Source organism: Capricornis sumatraensis, chromosome 20 (assembly GCF_032405125.1).
Source record: "Capricornis sumatraensis isolate serow.1 chromosome 20, serow.2, whole genome shotgun sequence".
NCBI lineage: Eukaryota > Metazoa > Chordata > Mammalia > Artiodactyla > Bovidae > Capricornis > Capricornis sumatraensis.
The window spans coordinates 61,713,504-61,729,891 of NC_091088.1; the positions used below are offsets into that span (position 1 = coordinate 61,713,504).

The window sequence follows — 16,388 nt, forward strand, 5'->3', positions numbered from 1 at the left end:
TGTATATATGTACCACATCTTTATCCACTCATCTGTCGATGGACGTTCAGGTTGTTATTCAAGAATTATTGAATTGGGAATTCGCTGGCGGTTTAGTGGTTAGGACTCCCAGCTTTCAGTGCCAGTGGCCCCTGTTCAGTCCCTGGTGGGGGAATTAAGATCCTGGAAGCCTCGTGGTCCAGCCACACACACACACATACACACACAGAGAGACGCAGACACGAATTTATTCAATGAATGAATGGATAGAGAGGTGGATGGTAGAATGGGTAAAAAAGGTCTATGAACCCATTTTGCAGAAGTGTAAATTGAGGTTTGGTGGGGAAGGCAGTGGCGACTGTCAGGGGGATCTGGGGTGGGGATGGAGCCCCTCCTTGACCCCGGTCCTCTGCTCTCTTCCTGCAGACCATGGCAGCAGTGACCGTGTCGGTGGCCGGGCGGAAGGCGCCCCCCAGGCCGGGCCCGGTGCCCGAGGCCGCCCAGCCGTTCCTGTTCGCGCCTCGCGGGCCGGGCGTGGGCAGCGGGCCCGGGGGCTCGGCCACGTCCCCGCAGGTGGAGTGGACGGCGCGGCGCCTGGTGTGGGTGCCCTCGGAGCTACACGGCTTCGAGGCGGCGGCACTGCGGCACGAGGGCGACGAGGAGGCCGAGGTGGAGCTGGCGGAGAGCGGCCGGCGGCTGCGGCTGCCGCGCGACCAGATCCAGCGCATGAACCCGCCCAAGTTCAGCAAGGCTGAGGACATGGCCGAGCTGACCTGCCTCAACGAGGCCTCCGTGCTGCACAACCTCCGCGAGCGCTACTACTCCGGCCTCATCTACGTGAGTGGCCTCGTTCCCTAGGAGGGCCTTGCCTGGGCTGGGGCGGCTGGGTGTCAGCAGCCCAGCTGGAACCGACGTGAGGCTGTTTCTAATTCTCCCCTCAGGGCGGGTGACGATGCCCACCCTTAGTTGCCAAATGATAAATTATTGGATTATCAGGACTGCCTCAGACCCCAGTGCAGGCGTTTCATATTATACAGTAGATGCTCCGTATTGGGGTTCCCCTGTGGCTCAGTGGTAAAGAATCCGCCTGCAATGCAGGAGCCCCAGAAGATGCAGGTTCGATCCCTGGGTAGGGAAGTTCCCCTGGAGAAGGAAATGGCAACCCACTCCAGTGCTCTTGCCTGGAGAATCCCAGGGACAGGGGAGCCTGGTGGGCTGCCGTCTATGGGGTCACACAGAGTTGGACACAACTGAAGCGACTTAGCAGCAGCAGCAGCAGGATTAAGACAGCACTGGCCATAGTGAGATTGACTGTGCCCTAGTTACTGTTAACCTTTCAATGTCTCACGTTGTTTAATCTTAACAGCAAGCAGGTGGGGTAGGGCAGTGGTTCTTAGCTCTGCCTTCTCGTTATAATCAGCTGGAGAATTTTTACAAAATACCAGCGCTGGAGCCCTGCCCCACCCCATTTGAATCAGACTCTCTGGGGGTGTGACATGGACACCGGCATTTTTAATAAGCTTCCAGGGTGGTTCTAATGGGCAGCCAGAGTGTCGTTCAGAGTAAACAGGATTAGAGACATTGACCAGGAATGTCGACAATAATAGTGAGAAATAATGATCATGGGTGGCTAGCAAATATTTATCGAGCACTTAACGATGTGCCAAGTCCTGTTCTAAGTGCTGCGTGTGGGTTATCAGCTCACTTCTGGGCTGGGGACTTGTCCTTATCGCCTGATGTTTCAGGAATGTTAAGTGACTTGAGTCCCAGGTCACATGGATGTGAAGGATTTGAACCCAGGCAGCTGGCCGCAGAGTCACGCTCTGAATCCCAGCTTAGAGGGCTGGAGTCTCACTGCCTTGCTCATTGAAACTGGCCTGTCAAGAATAGCCACAAAATATCTCCCTAAGACCCCAAAAGGAAAAGTGCTGGTTTTATGTGTTTTAAAAACCACAAAACTTTCATGAAAGTAATAAAAGAATATGTCACTAAATGATGAGATGTATCAAAAAATAAAAATAAATAAGCTGGCCTCAATGTCCACCCCGTTAAGGGTCATAAGCACAAGATGAGGGTATTTTTATGAATTCTGACTCCTGTTTTGGGGAGAGACTGAGGCCGTGAGAGGGGCCAGTAGCTGGCTCAGGGCCCCTCCACTTTTGGTGGCAGAGGTGGGATTTGACCTCAGGATTATCTGGCCCTGGATTGAGGTGACACCTTCTGCAGCCTGTGTTGGGCCCTTAGGATTTCTCACTTGCCTTTGTGAGCCATGGGAGCTCTGTGAGCCTCTGTCTAGGCCACTGCTCTGAACCTCATCAAAATCAGGGAATCAGAGAGGCACCCAAAACCCTGAGCCACCCCTTTCCTGTTAATAAACACTCTGAAGCCTCATGGTAACATTGTAGGGTATCTCCTATCATCCCCATTCTGTTGGTGGGGACACTGAGCCTCAGAGAGGGGCCAAGACTTAGGCCACGCCCCACCAGCTACCAACCAGCTTAACTGGAATTTGAACCCAGGCCCCCATTCTATCCACAGCAGTGGGAAGATCATTGGGAAAGTTCAGGGGGGAAAATGGTGAGGCCTGAGCAAAGCTTGTGGTCTGAGAGTCAGAGAATTGGGCCCTGACAAATGAAAGTGAGATGGAAGTTTCTGGAAGCCCAGACAGGAAGGAAATTGGGCCTTAACAATAATCATTAGCACTCAGGGAGTGCCTGCTTTCTCCATGAGGTGCTGTTCTAAACTTCATTTCAGTATGATCTTGTTGACCTCCTCACCACATAAGGCTGTGAGGTAGGGGTTATCACCTCCTTTGCCAGTGGCTTGGAGAGGAAAAGACATTGTCCAGGAGTAGTTAACAGCTAATGTATTAGGCGTGCATAGGGACTTCCCTGGTCGTCTAGTGGTTAAGACTCAACGCTTCCACTGCAGGGGGTGCAGGTTTGAGTCCTGGCCAGGGAACTAAGATCCCACGTGCTTCAAGATGCAACATAATTGAGTAAATAAATAAAAAATAAGCATGCACAGGGCTCCAGGGCCCACACTCAGCTCGGTATTTGCAACATGAACTTGTGGGTAGCTCTCCGAAGCCCTCTGTAGAAGCGCTGTTCCCATCCCCGTGTGATGAAAAGGGGACCCAGGAAAGTTAAGGTGTGTGCTCAAGCCACCCAGCTAGAAGATTCGATTCAAGCTCCACCTGGCTTGTCCTCGGGCTGTGCTTAGTAAATACTAACTGGCCAAAGGGAAAGACAGTGCTTCCCAGTGGAAAGGGAGATGGGGATGTCCGGGATTCCAGAAACCAGTTCCGGCTGCTCATAAGCTATTTGGCCTGGTGAGGTCCCTTCCCTGGGATGCCCAGGGCAGAAGGGGACCCCATCTGCTGGACGCTGGCCGTGCCCTCTGCTCCGGGAGGCACCTGAAGATGCGTGGCATCGTGTCACTCTCAGAATCCTTCTAGATGGTGGAGGTTCAGAGCTCCATTTCCCCAGAGCTGGAAACTCATGCTTGGAGAGGGCAAACACCTGGGGTCGAGTCACACAGGCTAGAAACGTGGGATGACGCAGCACCTGAGTCTGAGTGAAGTCTTAGCTCCCAGGTGGGCTGGGAACCTGAGAGTGTCTCAGCACCGCGACTGGAGCGCCTTTGACTGCCCTGCCTTGGGCTGTCTGGTTTTTATTCAGTCATCCTTAATCCCCACCGCCTCTGTAATGAGCTGGGGAGGGTTTCTCAGGGAGGAAACCGAGACTGAGGGGAGAGTCGCTGGGCTGCGGAGGGGTGGTGGCAGCGGGGAGTTGGACCTGGTGGGTCCGCCTTCAGAGTCCTGCCCCAGGCCCTTCCAGCCAGGCTTCTTCAGCTGTGCACTGGCCACTCAGGTGTCCCCGGCCCTCTCTAGGTGCACCGGCCTCAGCCCTTTCCCCCCTGGCATTGGCAGCCAGCTCAGGTTCCCTCTAGGGTGTCGCCCTGGTGATAAGGTATGGCTGGCAGGAGGGGGCTGGGACGGGGATGGGGTGCAGGAGGTGGGCTCCTCCGCCAGCCAGAAGTGGGGGCCGGGGCACCAGCAGCCATGAGATACCCTCCCTGGGAATGTGGTCTGGCCGCCCCGCCCTTTGAGAGCTCTGGGGAGCTGCTGGCGGGGCAGGCAGACACCCAGCAAACCGGTTGTTCTGCTCCGGGCTGGCCACCCACCCTCCCATCCTTAAAAGCTTGGCATCGGGCAGCCTGCGGTGGCCACACCCTCACTCTGCTTGAGAAGCTCAAGTTGTCTGGGAGCTTAAAGCAGTTCTGCTATCAATCGACAAGTAAACAGCTAGTCATTTAACTCGCTAAGTAGCTAACTAGCTGCCTAAGAAGCTAGTTGGTTTCATAGTTAACTAGCTGAGACCCTGGGGCTTCCCTGGTGGCTCAGTGGTAAAGAATCTGCCTGCCAGTGCAGGAGACATGGGTTCGATCCCTGGGTCCGGAAGATCCCCTGGAGAAGAAAATGGCAACCCACTCCAGTATTCTTGCCTAGGAAATCCCATGGACAGAGGGGCCTGGCAGTCCGTGAGGTTGCAAAGAGTCAGACATGACTGCGCAACTAAACGTCAGCTGAGCCCCTAAGCAACTCTCTGGCTGTATTAGCTAGCTTGACCAAGCTAAGTTAACTAGTTAGCTCTCCGGATTGTGTTAGCTAGGTGGTCAGCTAGTTCTCTAGCCAGTCTAACTGCCTTGATCCATCCTGTCTCTTGTCTACCTGAGGCTCCGTTAGAGCTGGAACAGTGCTTAAATGATTACCAGCTCCTGAACTCAGGTCCAGCAGGTGTGTGGACAAATTCAGGGCACCCATGAACTTGGATGCAAAAAAAAAAAAAAAATTACATCTTTATTTTCACGGACCTCAAACCTGAAATTTAGCATGTCCTCCAATAAGAGAGAACCACCAAGACCATCATGGACGCAGGTCCTGTGAGTCTGTTATCAACAGAAACCACAGACATGCTCCCGTCAATTTTCAGCGGCTGCAGATACAGGAAGCACTCTTCCAGAAATATTCTATGTGTATTCAAGCAGATTCAGAAAAGTGTTCTTCTTGCAAAGTTCTTGTTTCCTTTCTGTGATGTTGTTTTGGAGATAGTTCTCTGTCTGTAGAGGCCAGAAACCTCACAGGAATTCATTGTATGACCATGCATCCCGATCATTTCCGGTCCTTTGTTATTTTAAAGGAATGATGCTACAGATGAACTTGCAGTTGGTCCTTTCATGCGTGTGAGTCCAAGCAGTGACAGGGCTACAAAGCCTCCATTCTCTCCCCTTGTGAATCCTCATTCATACCGCACCTTTGTGCAATTTGGAAAGCTTCTTTTCAACCATCAGCCTGAAACCATAACAAATGCTGAAATCTACATTGTCATTGTCCCTTTGCTGGATGTCGTTGTGCAGAACCTGCCCAGCTGTACATGGCAACTCTGTGCTGCCCCTGGGTCACAGGCAGGTAGCTAGCTGAGGCCGTCTCCCTTCTTGCCCACTGCAGACGTATTCCGGCCTTTTCTGTGTGGTCATCAACCCATATAAGCAGCTGCCCATCTATACAGAGGCCATCGTGGAGATGTACCGGGGCAAGAAGCGCCATGAAGTGCCGCCCCACGTGTACGCAGTGACCGAAGGAGCCTACCGAAGCATGCTTCAGGGTGAGTGTGGGCTGGGGGCTGCTGGAGGTGCCTCTTCAATGGGGACTGGGCTGGGGGTCAGGATTAGATGTCAGCTCAAGGATTTCAGACTCTGCAAGGCTTCTTTGTGGGGCAGGAAGGAACACAAATGGAGGGCCAAGTGGGCAATGCTCTGAGTTCCACCAGACAGGTCCCTTTTCATCCGCCTCTGTTTACCCCTCCCCGCAACAAGCATCACTTGGAAGCTCATTGGTTCCAGGCTTCTACAAAAATTCCTCTTGAAACAGTGACTCTTAAGAGTGTTCATTCATTCAACATTTATATTGCTGACATGATCTACATTGTTACGAATGAATGTCACCCCTTAGAGAATGGGTGTACAGCTGGGCAGGTTGATGTCCATCAGAGGGGTGCCATTTACTCCCTGACAATTGATAACTCAGGGCAAAATTCCATAATTCCATGTGGTACACATAATACACTCATTATCTATTTATTGTAGGTCATCTATTTTAATAAATATTTGTATATATTAAAATACATATTAAACATTTTAAAGTTTGTATCTTTCTATCATGACATTAATAGTAGGCAGCATATAAGCTGTATTTACAAAACAGCGGTTCCCAGAGTGTAGTCCTCTCATCATCAACCTCAGCATCACTTAGGAACTTGTTTGAAATGTCAACTCAGTCTTTACTCTTGACCTGCAGAGTCAGAAAGCCTAGGGAGAGGCATGGACCTTGCCAGTTCCCAGTGTCCCTCGTGTCTAACACTGAGTAGGTGGTCTGTGTGCATTTTTTGAAGGGATGGCTCAGATGGTAAAGAATCTGCTGCAATGAGGGAGACCCAGGTTCAATCCCTGGGTCGGAAAGACCCCCTGGAGGAGGTCATGGCAACCCACTCCAGTCTTGCTTGGAGAATTGCATGGATAGAGGTGCCTGGAGAGGGAGGCTATAGTCCATGGAGTCACAAAGAGTAGGACACGGCTGAATGACTAACACAGCAACTTGTCAGACCCAGGATGAGCAGAGGAGGAGATAGTGGGGACCGAGCTGTGCTCTCTGCCCTCAGGTCGGGCAGACGACCCCCAGTGGGCCATCAGTCACCATCACTACATTCTGTGGCCTGTTTGCTATTACAGGCTGAGCCTGGGGTCTAGGATCTCACTCTCATATCTTTGAATCTCATCATTCAGCCCGAGGCGGCACACAGTAGGGGCTCAAATTGAAGTTTGTTGAATGAATTACATTCTGTTCGGTTGGAGTTTGTTGTCTTCATTTTACAGGTTAGGACACACTGAGGCTCAGGGAGGGACAGCTGCTTTCCCAGAGCCACACAGCCAAAAGAGGCTGAGTCAGGATCAGGTATTAGAATCTAGGAGGATCATATGTCAAAAACCCAGCTTTTCCTGAGCCCTCGGGAAGGATTTTGAAAAGAGGGTGGCCGGCGTCTTGCTGGAAAAACCCTCCCAGGTGACCCGTCCCCCTCTGTTCCCTACAGATCGTGAGGACCAGTCCATTCTCTGCACGTGAGTAATCCTGAAGGACTTCCTGGAGGAAGTGGGATCCCAGCTGGGCATGGCTCTGCTTGGAATGGATGGGGCTTACCAGGTGACTTGGGCTGACCGTTTTTGCTTCCCTTTGTGCCCCCCCTTAGTGGGGAGTCCGGGGCCGGGAAGACAGAAAACACCAAGAAAGTCATCCAGTACCTCGCCCACGTGGCATCATCACCAAAGGGCCGGAAGGAGCCTGGTGTCCCGGTAAGTGACCTGCCTTGGGACGTACTCTGGAGCCTGCCACCAGATGCTCCCTCCCTCTCAGGCTCTGCTTCCCCTCCTAACTCCCCGCCTCTCATGGAAGAACACAGTCACAGGCCTTCTCCTGGCTGTCCCTGCCCCACCCCCACCCCCGAATCCCTACTGTGTGCCTGATATATAGTGCTGGGAGCCGAGGCAGGATGGACACAAAAATTGCAACAGCCAGTCCTTTGCCTCGCTGACCCTTGGAACAGTGCCTCTGGCATGTAGTAGGAGCTTACATCCTAGAGCACCCACTATGTGTCTGGTCTGTTTAGGTTCCCGCAGTGCCCAGGTTTGCTTTGTAAGCGAGCGTTTATATGTAGCCCTAGTCCTTTGACTTATATTACCGTAACACCCCAGTGAGGTGGGTGTGGTTTTCCCTGCGTTAAAGATGGGAAAGCAAAGTCACACCTGGGGTGGGTCGGTTGTCCAAGGTCACACGCCCAGAAAGGGCTAGCCCAGATTCAAACCCCAGGTGACGGGGCCGCCGCCAGCTCTCCACCCCCAGGCACCCCGCTCCACAGGCCAGTTTCCCCAGCCCCTGTCTCTCTGTCCCACCCCTTGCCCCCTCCCCCAACCTCAAGCTCACCTGTGTGTCTGTCCATGTTCCATGTGCTGTGTCCTGGTCCGTGTCTCGTGTCCTGTGACGTCCTCAGGCCTCCGCCGGCGCCGTGTCTTATGTGAGTAGCAGGGAATCATCTCGAGTCCTGCCACCCCTAATACCACCCGGGTCACCCCAACCCACAGTCTTCCTGGCAGACAGGTCCCAAGGCACTGACGGTCACCCCTGCCTGGAGGCCACATTGTCACTTTTGATGGTCCTACTATGCACAGCAGGCACCACGCTGTCATTTCATGCAACCCTACAGTGGGCACACACCCAGGCCCCCCATTGTTGCTTATGGCAGCCCGACTGTATAGTGAAGGACAGGGAAGCCTGGCGTGCTGCAGTTCATGGGGTTGCAGAGTCAGACACAACTTAGCGATTGAACAGCTGTGTGCACACACCCAGGGCCATTTAGTGTGGTCCTGTTGTGCATGTGCAGACCCTCCCACATAGCTGTGTATATTAGCCCTACTGTATCTGTGCAGAGCGGCCACAGATCCCAATGGGAAACAACCCAGAGCCTATAACTACCATCTATTGTTGATCTGCTAAATGTATGTAGACAGAGCCCACGGACACCACGCTTTCACACAGCCCAGGGACCCACACTGCCATTCATGGTAGGTAGGCCTACTCTGTACCCCTAGCTCAGGCTAGTGTCTGAGGGCTCACAGGGCATTTAAAGAAATAGTTGGGATCTTTGAGAACCTGGCTAGGAAAGAGGAGAAGAGGATTGTCATGTATTGAGCACCTACTGTGTTCCTGGCTCTGACACCCAAGTGGCTGTAGGGAAGCTCAGAATAAGATCTCTAGCCATGGGGGCCCGAGGAGGGATAAATTGGCAGTAGGTGATTAACAGATGCATACTACCATATATAAAATAAACAGCAGGGATTTACTATATACCCAGGGAACAACTGAACTTCCCTGGTGTCTCAGACAGTAAAGAATCTGCCTGCAATGTGGGAGATCCGGGTTCAAGCCCTGGTTCAGGAAGATCCCCTGAGGAAATGGCAACCCACTCCAGTATTCTTGCCTGGAGAATTCCATGGACAGAGGAGCCTTGACAGCTACCGTCCATGAGGTTGCAAAGAGTCGGACACAACTGCACAACTAGCACTTTCATAGGAAACAATAGTCAATATTTTGTAAGTTTTAAGGGAAAAGAATCAGAAAAAAAGAATATATATATATATATATATATATATCCAAATCACATTGCTGTACACTTGAAACTAACTCAATATTAACTATACTTCAATTTTTTAAAATTGCTGTCTTGAAAAAAAAAAAAAAAGTCCCCACTCAAGGATTAGCCTGACTGGGGAAGGAAACTACCATTTCTTGAATGTGTACTATGTGTCAAACAGTTTGAAGAACTTTACATAGATGGTATAGATTTTTCTTTAGCTCCACAAGTGATACATGAGTACGCATTCACTGTAACAACAACAACAAACAAAGCAGGCAAAAGGAAATTCCTCTTTCCTTCTCTCAGTCCTCTGTCCTTGGAGTGGCTTACTCTGTTGACATTTTGGTGTGTATCCTTGCAGACCTTTCTCTAAATGTCTACAAACATGTATCTATACGTATAGACATGGGAGTCTTGTTCTGTGGTGGTGTTTTCTCGGTTCATTTTTTTTTTTTTTATTAATAGGATCACATTGTAGGTGTTGTCCTGAGACTTGCTTTTTTTTGTTTTGTTTCTGCTGGACAATGGATCTTCGAGAAGTTTCCTCATTCCCTTCACAACAGACTGAAGGGCAAGCCCAGATCCGGGAAACCTGGCACACGCCCAGACACACAAAAAGGCCCCTAACACACAGACACTCAGCCAGAACCCCTACCCCAGCGGGGCCAGTGCCCTCACCGCCCGCCCCCCCCCCCCCCCCCCGCCCCCAACCCCGCCACTGACAGGCCATCCCCCGACCCCCTGCAGGGTGAGCTGGAGCGGCAGCTTCTTCAGGCTAACCCGGTCCTGGAGGCCTTTGGCAACGCCAAGACGGTGAAGAATGACAACTCCTCCCGCTTCGTGAGTGCTGGGGGAGGGCGGGGCCTGGGCTCGAGTTAATGAACCGGGAACTGGGAGCAAAGGAAGGTTGGGGACAGACAGGACGCGTGGGTCCGTAAGAGGGGAGGGGCCTGGGGTCCACGGCACCTGGGCCTGAAGGATGAAGGAGAACTGGGGACCTGGGTCCTAAGGAAAGAAGTCCGAGGCGGGTGGACCTTGAATTCTCCCGGGGAGGCGCCCCTCCCCACCGCATCACGGCCCCCGCTGGATCGGATGGGGTTCAGATGTAGGGAGATAGTCAAGAGACGGGCTGACTCTCGGAGGGGTGAGTGTGGGTTGGGGGTGCTCCCCAGGCCCGCAGGACCTTCCGCTAAGCCCCTCCACCCGCCTCCCTCGCAGGGCAAATTCATCCGCATCAACTTCGATGTTGCCGGGTACATCGTGGGCGCCAACATCGAAACCTGTATCCTCTCACCGCCCAGAGGGGGTGCCCGGGGGCGGGGAAGAGCGGCGGCGGCCATAGAGGGCGGCCCTCGGGGTCTCACCGCGTATAGGAAACAGGGATCCACACTCGCCCGGAACCCTGGCTCCCTGCTGCCGACCCTGTGCCTCCGTTTCCCTCTCGGCAGAAGGAGAGGGACGCTAGAACCTCCGGAAGGGGCAGGCGCAGCGTCTCCACGTTGCGGGGAGGACGGCGGGGCCTCCCGTAGCCTTTAAGAGAACGCCCTCCCAACCTCGCCACCGGCGGTGGGGGGGGTGAGGGGGGGCACGCGAGCACAGAGAAACGATGCAGCCAAAGCGCAGGGCGTGTGGGGCCCGACACCAGCTTCCAGAGCCCTGGCCCCGTGGAGTCCCGTGAGACGTGCTTAATCCCCAGGTGTTCCAACAGCTACACTCATCAGAGACTCCGCACTGGGAGGTTTTATTGGGGGCTGGTCACATAGGCACCGCCTGCCCAGTGCGTACCCAAATTTCAGAGTCCGGGAAGGAAAACAGATGTTCAGCAGAAAGCATGTTGGTTTACATAGTTTAGGTGCAGGGAGCCCGTGCTATCAGCCTGAAGTTCAGATTCCCAGACACCAGCCAAAGACGGGCCTTGCAAGCCTGCTGACTCCCGCCAAGCTGTGTCCAACTTTCCCCACCGGTGGCAAAAACGCTCCCTAGAACTCTCATGGACGGAGGAGCCTGGTAGGCTGCAGTCCATGGGGTCGCTAGGAATCAAACACGACTGAGCAACTTCACTTTCACTTTTCACTTTCATGCATTGGAGAAGGAAATGGCAACCCACTCCAGTGTTCTTACCTGGAGAATCCCAGAGATGGGGGAGCCTGGTGGGCTACCATCTATGGGGTCTCACAGAGTCAGACACGACTGAAGCGACTTAGCAGCAGCAGCAGAAATTTACAAGATAGAACCCAGAAGGTCCAGGAGTGCAAAGCTTAAGAGAACAAGGGAAGACATCACACCAACCCTGGGTTTGAATCCCAGCTCAGCGGCTTTGAGGCTGGGGGCCCTTAAGCCTGTGATTTGACCTCTCTGGGCCTCAGTTTCCCCATCTGTAGAAGGGGGCAAATCATAGAACCTACCCTTGAAGGGTCTGAAGGACAATGTGAGGTACATTCTTAGCATGCCTCCTGCCACACAAGCACTCAAGGATGAGTTACCTGGGGACTTGCCTGATGGTCCAGAGGTTAGGACTCCCATGTTCTCCATGCAGAAGCCCCGGATTCGATCCCTAGTCAGTGGAACTAGATCCTGCATGCTGCAACTAAGACCCGGTGCAGCCGAATATATATATATACAAATACACACACACACACACACATATATATTTAAGCTTATTTTTAAAAAAGGAAGAATGAACTACCTGAGACTTCCCTGGTGGGCGGTCCAGGTTAGGACTTGGTGCTTTCACTGTCAAGGGCTTGGGTTCAATCCCTGGTCTGGGAATTAAAATCCCACAAGCCGCTGCAAGGATGGGCCAAAAGAAAAAAAAAATGAGCTATCATTATTAGAAATGAATGATTAAGTTAGCACTGTCCTTATAATGTTAATATGTTAATATTGGTTAGTAACTGTGATTTGTAATGTGGGCGATATTAATAACAAATCATATTTCCACCCCTGGGGTGTCAGCTCACTGTCCCATACCTGTCCCCTCTCTCTGTCATCCAGGGAGAGATTGAGAAGCAGTGTGTTGGCAAAGAGTTTTTCCTAAGAGGGCTTGTGTGCGCGCTCAGTCGTGTCCGATTCTTGGCGACCCCATGGACTGTAGCCCACCAGGCTTGTTTGTCCATGGCATTTCCCAGGCAAGAATACTGGAGTGGCTTGCCATTTCCTTCTCCAGGGGATCTTCCCAAGCCAGGGATCAAACCCGAGTCTCTTGCATCTCCTGCATTGGCGGGCAGATTCATTACCACTAGAGGCTTAGGGAGTAAGGAAGCAGGGACCTCCCTGTCAAGCCCTGGGCCCCGTAGACTCTACTGCTGCTTGGTAAGCACTTCCTCGGGCTCAAGGCCTCGTGACCCCTGCAGCCACCAACCCCCTATCCCCACAGTTCTTGCGGCCCATCACCCCACTTCATGGTGCTTCCTGCTCACATAGCTTCTTAAAGCTCAGGGCTCTCTCTGCCCCGCCCCTTCCTCCATCCTGCCACCCTGAGCATCCGTGGACCCCAGGGCTCCAGCAGCCTCTTCTGTTCACCTGTGTCTTCCCTGTCAGCTTCCGAATGCTAACTTTCTCCTGTCCACACTCCCCATGCCACTGGGGCCGCTCCCACTGGGCACGGTTCTCCTGCTTGGCTGTCTCTGCCTCAGGGCCAGTGACCAGACTGTGGACTGATGCTCTCGAGGGTGGTGACACTCCCAAACAGATGGATTGATCCCTTTCACACCAGCATCCTCATGACCAACAATTTGGAGGGTTGACCTTGTGTCTGGGGCCACCCTGAGAACTCTCCGTCTGTTAACTCAGTGCCTCATATCTGTAACCCTGTGAGGCAGATGCTATTTTTTTTAAGGCTTTTTTTTTTTAATGTGGACCATTTTTTTTTTTTTAACATCCTTATTAGTTACAACACTGCTTCCGTTTTATGTTTTGGTTTTTTGGCTGCAAATGTGGGGATCTTGGTTCCCAGATCAGGGACTGAATCTTCACCCCCTTCTAAGACTTGGAAGGCCAGGTGTTAACCATTGGACTGCCATGTCCAACTCTCTGCCACCCCGTGGACTGCAGCCTGCCAGGCTCCTCTGTGCATGGGATTTCCCAGGCAAGAGTCCTGAGTTGCCACTTCATCCTCCAGGGGATCTTTCTGACACAGGAACTGAACCTGTGTCTCCTGCATTGGCAGGCAGATTCTTTACCACTGGGCCACCTGGGAAGAATCATGTGCTTGGTGGTCCGTGAATACAGGACACAGATGGTTACACCAAATATCAGTTGTTTTATTTTCCTTTAAGGTGTCTTACCAATTTTTAGTGTGTAAACCACCCATCTGGCTTTCCCAGAAGGGAGAAGCTGAGAGCCCAAGTAGGGGGAAACTGAGGCTGGGAGGGTCATGATGACAGGAGGTTTTGTGTTTTTTTTGGCCATGCCACATGGCACGTGGGATCTTAGTTCCCTTACCAGGAATCAAACCTGCCTCCTTTGCACTGGAAGTGCAGAGTCTTAACCATTGGACCGCCAGAGAAGCCCTGAAAGTAAGCATTCTTATCCATGGTAAAGGACAAACCAGGCGCCTGCTTAGGTGTTGGCTACAGAATAACTCATTTACCCCCAGGGCACCTCAGGGACTCATGCATGGGTGTCAGTATCAGGCTCCTTGCACAGGTGAAGAAACTGAGGCACGAGGCTAAAGTGACATGTGCACAGTCACTGGTCCAGTTAGGTTGCCCGCCAGGTCTGTGAGCGCCCCTACTGTTCCATGAGAGAGCAGGAGGGGGTCCCCTCCTCTGCCGCACCTTGACTCGGCCCGCCCAGACCTGCTGGAGAAGTCGCGCGCCATCCGCCAGGCTAAGGACGAGTGTAGCTTCCACATCTTCTACCAGCTGCTGGGAGGCGCCGGGGAGCAGCTCAAGGGTCAGTGTCGGGCGGCTCTGGGGGACTGGGCGCGAGTTGCATGCGGACCCCCTGGAGAGGAGGACGTGGGGGCGCTAACCTTTTTGTTCAGCCCCTGCACTATGTCAGGCTCCTGCTGGGTGGCGGTTGTCTCGCCTCCTGGATCCCGCTGCCTCTCGACTTCCGCCGCCCCCAGACTCTGCTGTCCTTTGGCTCCTGCTGTCTCCTGGGTCTTGCTCACGCCAGCTCCGCGGGGACATGGCTCCTGCCCACCCTCTCCTGAACCTCCACGGGGCTCCGCTTCCTCCAGCCGCGCGCTGTGACGACTCCAGCTTTGCCGCCGCGTGGTTCCCGATGATGATCGTGCCGAGCCCCTGCCTCCTGGCTCCTGCCTGAAACCCCTTCTGTCTCGTGCTCTGCGCCCCTCCAGCCCTCTGGCTGCGGAAACGCCCCAGGCTCTCTCTTCTATGGCGGCCCCGCTGCAGTGCGGCTCCCTCGCATTCTGGCTCCTTCCGCCCTGTAGCTTGGGCCGCCTCCTGATCCCTCCGCACCCAGCCTCCCGCTCCCGGTGGCTTCCGAACCCACACACGCTCTGCCGCCCGAGCCCTGCTGTCCCGTGGCTTCTGCTAACTCGGGCACCCGCAGCCCTGTTGCTTCTGCCGGTGGGTGACTCTCACCTGCTCTGGGCAGTTCTGCGTCTTGAGAATCACTATGAAAGGAAGGAAGAGGAAAGGTCTGAGATGTGCTAAGTACCCACTTCACAGGCCAGCCCTTCCCACCAAACCCGTGAAGAAAGGATCCCAATTCATTTGACAGAGGAAGAGACCGAGGTTCCTAGTGGGGCAGTGATGCACGTCCTCGGGTAGCTATTTAGGAAGCCAGGACATGAGTCTGACGCTACGGCTCACACTTGACCTCGGCCTCTGCCGTTACCCCTACAGCTGACCTGCTCCTGGAGCCCTTCTCCCACTACCGCTTCCTGACCAACGGGCCGTCTTCCTCTCCGGGCCAGGAGCGCGAGCTCTTCCAGGAGACGCTGGAGTCCCTGCGGGTCCTGGGATTCACCCATGAGGAGATTACCTGTGAGTGAGCCCAGACCCTGCCTGGTAAAGGGTGGGGGTGGGCTGCACGGGAAGGAGGGGCACTTGGCCGTTCATGGCTGGGTTTGAAAACTGCAACAGGGAACGGAGAAGGGAGGGAGCTTTAAATAGGGGATCAGGAAGGACATGGTGAGATGGTGATGATTGCACGATGGTCTGGCGAGCTCACATGTGAATGTTGGTGCCATCAGGGAAGAACGTACTCGGCGGCGGAGGGACGGGACAGTATGTGCAGAGGCCCTGAGGCAGGAAAGGCATGGTGTGTTTGAGGCGTTGAAACCTCTAGGGACTTGAGAAGTTAACCACTTAACAGTGGTTAAGACTCCATGCTTCCACCCCAGGGGCACAGGTTCGAGCCGTGGTCAGGGAACTAAGATCCTGCACGCTGCTCAGTATGGCCAAAAAAAAAAAAAAAGAAAGAAAGAAACGTGTCTAATTCTCTAATGGCCTCAATTAGTCAGTGACCCAGGTGGATGGGGAGATGAAGCTGCAGAGGCCGTTGGGGGGGGACTTTGTTCCAAGGGCACTAGGGAGCCATGGGAGGGCTGGGGGCCACGGAGAAGCAGCTCTGGGTTGTGTGAGGCTGGAGGAGGCTGAAATGAGGGTACGGGGAAGACACTGACTGTGGCCCCAAGTCTGCCCTGGAGCACTGGGGTGAAACACTCAGCTCATCAGCCCATGTTCTGCCGCTTTGCCCCGCCCCTTTCTCACCAAACAGTGCGTTCTGACAGTAGTTCATCTGAATACTGTTTTCCTTGGCCAGGGCTGCCGTCAAGAGTACTATACACAAGTGCCTTGCTTGTGTGCTAAGTCGCTCAGTCGTGTCCCACTCTTTGAGACCCCATGGACTGTAGCCCTCCAGGCTCCTCTGTCCATGGGATTCTCCAGGCAAGAATACTGGAGTGGATTGCTATGACCTCCTCCAGGGGATCTTCCTGACACAGGGATCGAACCTGGGTCTCTTACTTCTCCTGCATTGGCAGGTGGGTTCTTTGCCACTAGCACCGTCTGGGAAGCCCAAATGGGTGCTTTAAACATGTGAAATCAATCGTCTCCCTGTTCTGGAGGCGGGAAGTCTGAGAGCAGGGTGTTGGTGGGGTTGGTTGGTCCTGGAAGATTCTGCTTCCTTCCTCTCCCCTGGCTTCTGGTGGTCTCCTGGAAATTTTGGCTTCTCCTGGCTGGTAGAAGC

At 53.6% G+C, this 16,388-nt stretch overlaps 1 protein-coding gene across 3 annotated transcripts in view; it reads left to right on the forward strand.

Moving 5' to 3' along the window:
* Nucleotides 1-408: 408 nt before the first annotated feature.
* The window catches only part of MYH14 (myosin heavy chain 14), a 73,035-nt gene continuing 57,055 nt past the window's right edge, over nucleotides 409-16,388 (forward strand). For 2 of the 3 annotated variants that reach the window (XM_068992485.1, XM_068992486.1), the window contains exons 1-9: nucleotides 409-816; nucleotides 5,489-5,645; nucleotides 7,128-7,155; nucleotides 7,284-7,386; nucleotides 8,082-8,105; nucleotides 9,972-10,064; nucleotides 10,443-10,506; nucleotides 14,022-14,120; nucleotides 15,041-15,181. In XM_068992485.1, coding sequence (XP_068848586.1) covers nucleotides 409-816; nucleotides 5,489-5,645; nucleotides 7,128-7,155; nucleotides 7,284-7,386; nucleotides 8,082-8,105; nucleotides 9,972-10,064; nucleotides 10,443-10,506; nucleotides 14,022-14,120; nucleotides 15,041-15,181 — 1,117 coding nt within the window. The remainder of the gene's footprint in view (nucleotides 817-5,488; nucleotides 5,646-7,127; nucleotides 7,156-7,283; nucleotides 7,387-8,081; nucleotides 8,106-9,971; nucleotides 10,065-10,442; nucleotides 10,507-14,021; nucleotides 14,121-15,040; nucleotides 15,182-16,388) is intronic. The other variant, XM_068992487.1, reaches the window with a different exon arrangement.